Below are 7,370 nucleotides of genomic sequence, written 5' to 3'. Positions count from 1 at the left end.
GTGTGACATATGCCCTCCTCTTCCTTACTGGAGGCTGTCAGGTACCAGGATGCCCTGTGGCAATAACTGCACCTGACAAATGAGCCTTGACAAAGGAATGGAGGGTGGTCAACCTCTTACTGATCTGACAGAGCAACTTAATTGAAACTATCAATCAGAGAGCTGCTATCCTCCATCTCTTCTTTTCTGACTTTCATTCTTTCCTGCATAATCCATTTCTCCCACTCACAGCTGCAAGAATTTATCTCCCCTCTGTCAGTCTAGCCGCCTCTCATGCTCACTTGCACACGCATATTAAGACCTATGTATGTGCGCAAAATCAATACAGAAAATATTGCTTCTCTCTGCTGGCTCTCCGTCCTCATCATTCCCCCTACGGTGCACAAACACATTACTTGTTCATTACATCGTGACAGAGCTAATTAATACATCATCCCGGCATTTTCAGCTGTTTCTCCTCAAACAGGCTGCCTATCCGACTCTGCAGCAGGTTGTGTGTTTAGCGCGGTGTCATCTCAAGTCCCTGTGCAAAAGCGTAGTAGAGGCTTTTTTTTTTTCTTTCCCAAAATCACTACAGCCCCACACGGGATGTCACAGTCACTGTCAGAGAAGAGAGGATAGAGTCAGAACAAAAGGAAATACCTCCCCTCGCTGGGAAGGAAAGGGTTAAGCCTATTACAGAAGACCAATCAGGACTGGGGGAGCACTGCAAACCTCCGCAGTAAGAGAGAGAGAGAGGGAACGGGGGAGAGAGGAGAGCAGAGCGGGAGATAGAGAGATACCAGGAGTGTGATGGTTTGCACTCCTATCCAGACAGTTAGGCAGGGAGGGAGCTCAACACAGAGTTGGTGAGATGAGTATTCACAAACCTGTCCATCTGGAGGGATAAGAGGAAAAATGGGGACAAAGGGAGGAGAAGAAGAATCCCACCAACATCCCTGTCAGGACTAATCTCTGTGGACTTTTTTTTTTCCTCTCTGTCTGGGACTCAGGAGGGAAAGAACATCTGTCAGTTGAGTGACCCTTGTATGTTCATCAATATTCAATCACTATTCTTGGATTACTGCTGAGAAGGAGCAGAAGCTAAACCCGGCAGTTTCAATCGGTCGACCCAGATTGTTGCAGAGCTGCTAGAAGAAGGGACAGCGTGGTGTATGGACCAGCTCTGAAGCATCTGTGTTTACCCTGCATGGTGAGCTCTGCTGTGCCTTGATGGGGCACTCTACTTATTGGTTTGATTTACAGCACTAAGCTCAGTATGTGACAGCGAAGAGAACTGCCAAACATCTCTGTCACCACAACAAATGCACGGGATTAGAAACCAGCAATATCATTTCCCTCAGTTATAATGCATTGTTGACTTATTTAGAAACATGGCTACGGTTAAAGTGAACCCTATTAGTAACTGATTAAAATATCCATCTGTCTTAAACCTTTAATTCCAAGATGCTACTGTAAACAGACTCGAAAAGGCTTTTGATCATTTGTTTATGCGTGGGGATGCCTCACATACTGTGAACACATCTGTTTGTGTCTCGCTGCTACACTCACATCATCTTCCAAACTGTCACGCTGAACGATGCGAGAAACTTGATATGCAACCGTACACTTTGAAACTGTGCATCTTTATGACATGCATGATCCGCTCTCTTGCCTGGTAATAAAAGCATGGCACTCATTGATCATCTCAGCTGACACTGTAGCATAGTATAGGATGGCATCCCTCACTGAAACAACCTTGAAGAATGACCGACATGTTCCTCTGAAGAGATTACATGGATCACATATGTGACACGAGAGAGGGGGGGAGGCATCCATGTCTTTATGACAAGTTCCCCGAAGGAATAAAACTGTGCTAAAGCTCTAAGTAAGTCTGGCCTATCATGAAAACTGTATGACTATTTTAGCACCACAGTGGCTGTACTGTACAAGTGTCATACGGTAATTTAAACTGAGCATTTTCCTCTAACAATTTATGCAAACAACAAAATGCTACAGTTAATCTTCAATCTAAAAACAGGAGGCTGGGATGTCAAACCAGTTGCTTGTGTGCAAGCCCTTTATTAGTGCTACTGTTATGTTAATGCAATAACAAAGATGTAAAGTGAATCAGGCGATGCACAGGAACATGATAAGACATCAGAGGCTTGTTGCTATGCTAATGAGAGTTTCCTTGTCGCCTCTCTGCTGAGGATGTTTATTTTCACTAACGCATCCCCCACACTTCCCTCTCCTACTCCTCCTACTCTCTCCCAATCTCTGTCTCTCCATCATCCATTACCCTATCCTTTCTCTCTCTTCAGGTCACTGCGAGAGAAAAACGTGGCATTCAAGGACAGACAGATGATGTTGCACGCAGCTCCTGCCACCTAAAGTCCAATCCTCGTCTGGGATCTTTTTGCAAATCGACGAGGCAGGCTCTCTCCCTGATGAACTCGCTTCCCACTACCTCATGAGGATGACCTTCTCCTGAATCGCTGAATCAACCCCCCTCCCGTGCATGTATAAAAACTAGTGATCACAAATGTCACAGTGATCACACGTGTCATGGTGATTGGACACACAAATGCGCTCGAATAATCTGCTGCACGTGCGCCATCTCCAGTGATTGAGGGTTCAGCATGTCGAGGGGCAAACTGGAGACCTGTGCTCAATTTACATGTCAATGGCAGCTGGAGCCGGGCGTACAGAGACTGATGAGAAAGGTGGAGAGTGAAGGCCTGTTCCATTAGTGCTCCCAGGGGGGACACGGGCCTGGATGCTGCCCGGACGCACTGACCTCTCCTGGACAGATTCTGGACATTACTATGGTGTACAGTGGGGAATCTAAACTCTGCCTCTTGGAGTACAAGCTAATGGATGTTACTGTTTTTTTGCATTTACAGATCTGACTACTATCTTCTCACTGAGGACAAAAAAAAAGCAAAGATTTGGATCATCGTACTATGAGCAGCACATTCCAGCCCTGCGCAGGGGAAAGAGTCTGTGTTTCTTTGTTTTCTTGGTTGGCTGTGTGTCTCCTGCCTGGGAATATCATGAGATTATAAACAGGAGGTGGCTCCGACATCTTATCCCTGTTCCACTCATCCATCAGTGCTCCCACCATCACCAAAGCAAACGAAACAGACATCTGAGAAAAAGTCTGTCGAGGACATTAGCCTATATTCTCTTAAAATCCACCGGGTGCAGGTGGCTGATTCGTTAGCTTTCTTACCGCTGGGGTCAGGAGGAAAAAGCTGATAGCCTATAGAGAGTCTCTGGCGAGACGGACAGGTGCTTTTCTGGCTGTCAGCCTCTCTGGGAGGAACCAGCAGTGAAAGGAAAAGCCTCGCTGGGGGGCTCTGCTGGAGTGCAGACACTTTTCCACTGGCTATGTTTGGATGTGATGCTTGTCTCTGTGGATGCAACATGGAATCTATGGCCTGATTACACAGCCCTGGTATTCAGATAGTGCTGGAGGGAAGGGTAAATATATTTTTAAAAACATATTTCTCTGTGTCAACTACGTAGAATGCCATTAAGATTGGATTTATGTGTTTAACAGAGGTTGAATGGTTTTAATATTGCATGTGCTAATCACTTGTTTCATTCTGGAGTGCGTGTGTATTCAATTTTTCTTCCCTAACCCAATACTAGTAACAGTTTCAAATACCAGCTGTTTTTAGGTGCACTTGTTAGTCCCTTATTGAAGTCCCGTCTGAACAAACATCTTGTATTTTAAAATGTATCCGAGAGTTGGAAGCTTGCTGGTGACAAAGTAAACATAATCTTCTGGCAGAATATTCTTGTCAATCAGGAACCAACTCCTGTAATTTGGCAATGACTGAAATGCTGTCAGAAATGACAAGTGTAGTTACCAAGGACCACAGCAAGTAACGTATTACCCATCTCCCCTGTTAAAATATTAATCACAGAGGCAAAAATTTGTTTTCTTTATCAATGCCTTCATGACCTCTGGTCTATATTCAGTAAGTCTACGGTAAATGCTAATACATTAAAACTATGTCAGCTTGAATGTGCTGTTCAGCAGCAGCTCAAAAGAACACTAAGCCACAACTAAGCCACTACAAAGCCTCAACATACTAAGCCATTAAGGCTATGAGGTTATTAGAATTTAATTTGTTCCAAAGTGTTTCCGTTATGTGCCTCCGCTGTGGATGCAACTGTCTGATCGAGGATGGCGATAACAAAAGTAGGAGCTGATTGAGGCAAGATAGTTACTAGTTAGTCATGCCATGCGCGTAGTGAGACAATCTGATTTGCAGGGCATGGCAGGAAAAATAAGTTCTAGCACTATTAAAGTGTCTGCTCTCAGCGTTTTTCATTTAAAACTCAAAAGGCTTTCTTATCATTTGATAACTGGCAGCATTACGTCTGACGAGACTGCTCAGATCTGTGATAATTATAACTTTCTAGAGATGCACAAACACAAACCTCTTCTATTCTTTTTCCTTCTTCATGAATTCTCTTCTCTCGTCTGCCCACACACAGGATAATGCATATCCTTCCCTGCCCGGAACAAGAAGCCACCATGAGCAACGTCACGGTCACCGACAACACTGAGCCCATCAGCCGCACCATGAGTCCGGCAACCCCCAGCCCGTATCCCTATCCTGTTAGTTTCCAGGTCTCCCTGACTGGCTTCCTCATGCTGGAAATCCTCCTGGGCATGAGCTCTAACCTCACTGTGCTTGCCCTCTACTGTATGAAGTCGAACCTCATTAGTTCTGTCAGTAACATTGTCACTATGAACCTCCATGTGTTGGATGTGCTGGTTTGTGTGTGCTGCATCCCCCTCACTATTGTGGTGGTGCTGCTCTCCCTGGAGGGAGACACTGCCCTGGTCTGCTGCTTCCATGAAGCCTGTGTCTCTTTCGCTAGTGTCGCCACTGCTGCTAATGTGCTTGCCATCACCCTTGATCGCTACGACATCTCGGTCAAGCCAGCCAACCGGGTGCTGACCATGGGCCGTGCCCTGGCCCTGCTGGCTGCCATTTGGGTGCTATCCTTTGTTAGTTTCCTCGTACCCTTTATTGAGGTCGGCTTCTTCGCACAGGGCCACACCGATCTGAATCAGACAGCTGTGGAGAATGTGGTGCACACTAACCAGTACTACACAGAACTTGGCCTCTATTACCACCTGCTTGCTCAGATTCCTATTTTCTTCTTTACTGCCGTTGTCATGCTCATCACCTACTCAAAGATCCTGCAGGCGCTCAATATTCGCATCGGCACACGTTTCCACGCTTCACAGAAGAAGAAGGCTCGCAGGAAAAAGCGTCCGTCCATGACAGCCATGACGACGCAGCAAGAGGCCACGGATGCATCCCAGAGCAGCGGCAGCCGCAACCCCACACTGGGTATGCGTACCTCTGTCTCTGTCATCATCGCCCTGCGCAGGGCTGTGAAGCGCCACAGAGAAAGGCGAGAGCGCCAAAAGAGGGTTTTCAGGATGTCCCTCCTGATTGTGTCTACCTTCCTGTTGTGCTGGACGCCCATCACGGTGCTCAACACAGTCATCCTGAGCGTGGGCCCCAGTGACCTAATGGTCAAGTTGAGACTGGGCTTCCTGGTCATGGCTTATGGGACCACTATCTTTCACCCTCTACTGTACGCCTTCACGAGGCAGAAGTTCCAGAAAGTCTTGAAAAGCAAGATGAAGAAGCGAGTGGTGTCGATCATTGAAGCAGATCCGACTCCTAACAATGCCATCATCCACAACTCCTGGATCGACCCAAAGAGGAACAAAAAGGTGACATTTGAGGACAAAGACGCCCAACAGAAGTGTCTGTCTTCTGGGGACGTGGAGTGAAGGAACTCGTTGTCTTTCGGGTATACAGTCAATAAAAGCAGCTAAAACTGACATCAGGTCGTGGTGAAAAAGGGAAAATGTTAATCCAAAGCAGTAATGTAAATAATATGTGCAATAGAATGTACAAAAACAAGAGGTGGATAATTTATTACTATTTATTGAGAACAAAAGTAGGTTTCATAGATACACCATATAAAGTACTGTAGATAATGCATGGCTTTTTGTAATGGTAGCAACAAACAGTGCATTGTGTACATACGTATTACATGTACAGCATAGGGCATACAAGGTATATAAATAGAGAGAGAAGTAGGAATTATTATGTATATGTATATTTATAATAAATCTCGTGTTCACTCACCTAACGCAGCAAAAGGCTTCCTATTCTCCCCCCCCCCCCAAGTAAAGTGTTTGTGATTCTGTAACAACTGTGAGATTACTCCCATTCATCACAACGCCACTTGCTCTGACACCAGACCCGCAATCCCCAGTGACCACTGACCTTATTGCCTGGGCGCCCTCTGAGGAAAGGCCCTCAGCTGAAATGAGACTATAGGTATGAGGATGCGACAAAGACAGACAGGTCCAACATGGAGGGATAGGAAGGGGAAAGGAAGTAGTGTATGTTATTTTGCTGTAGCTGAAAAGCTATGGGGGTACTGTTCACAATCACTGCTTTTAGAGTTAAGAGAAGAACACTCGCATTCCACACACACACACACACGACAGAAGACCATGGTTCTCATCACCTCGTCTGACATAAACCAGATGTAATCAAAGCATAGCCTGTTTCACTTTAACAGTCACGTCTTTGAGCCAAATGGAAAATCTACAGTTGCCTTATTTTGGTTTGATGAATTGAGCATGATTTTATGGTGGGACAGGGGCTGTGACAGGGAGAGCACATACTGAACACAATGAAAAACATTATAACAAATACTGTTTTAAATCCTCAGAGTGAATAGAGATGTTATGTTTTCATAAAGAAGTTATTTAATCAAACTAAAGGAAAATGTTGAAAGTGGTTGTATTATCAAATTGTCTGTTTTTTAATAACACTAGCTGAACAACAATGCTCTCCAAATAAGCAAATCCATAACTGCAATAAAGAACTACTGCAAAATCTTAAAGCCTAATAAAAGATTCTGTTTACAATCCACAGTAACAGATAATGAAGTTCTTCTTCCCTGTCTGTGTATGTCTACCAATAGTGCGTGTCCTCCTTTGTTTATCAAGGAATAAGACAGTGAAATTGTATTTCCCAGGTGGCTGCTGCTGCTAGATTATAATTCAGCCCGCCTTGTATTTTTGGCTCAACTTGAATATGAACCAAGTTTGCCCTAAATAAGTAGGAATAATTTATTCATACAGCTTCAGAAGAATTTCAGTAGTAATAATCTACAAAAAAAAAAACCTGTCAGCTTACTACATTCAGTCTGTGCTCTAATACTGAATTTAGATGCAGTTACAGTATCCATTAGCATATAAAGCCCTCCTCAGCTAGCCTGGCAGCTCTCTTCATTACAATCCCTGGGTCAAAGATTACGTTCTGTCTAAG

The 7,370-nt window shown here is 44.7% G+C and overlaps 1 protein-coding gene across 1 annotated transcript; it reads left to right on the top strand.

Annotated features, from left to right (window-relative positions):
* The first annotated feature begins 748 nt into the window (after positions 1-748).
* Positions 749-6,971, top strand: LOC126408179 (G-protein coupled receptor 22-like). Its single transcript, XM_050073586.1, has 3 exons — positions 749-1,192; positions 2,304-3,465; positions 4,492-6,971. Exon 3 carries the CDS (start codon positions 4,496-4,498, stop codon positions 5,810-5,812), a length of 1,317 nt encoding a protein of 438 aa, XP_049929543.1. The 5' UTR covers positions 749-1,192; positions 2,304-3,465; positions 4,492-4,495; the 3' UTR covers positions 5,813-6,971.
* Positions 6,972-7,370: the final 399 nt, after the last annotated feature.

The sequence above is a fragment of the Epinephelus moara genome, chromosome 20, assembly GCF_006386435.1.
Source record: "Epinephelus moara isolate mb chromosome 20, YSFRI_EMoa_1.0, whole genome shotgun sequence".
Lineage (NCBI taxonomy): Eukaryota > Metazoa > Chordata > Actinopteri > Perciformes > Serranidae > Epinephelus > Epinephelus moara.
Note: the sequence above shows the minus strand (reverse complement) of the source record. Positions and strands in the feature narration are given on the sequence as shown.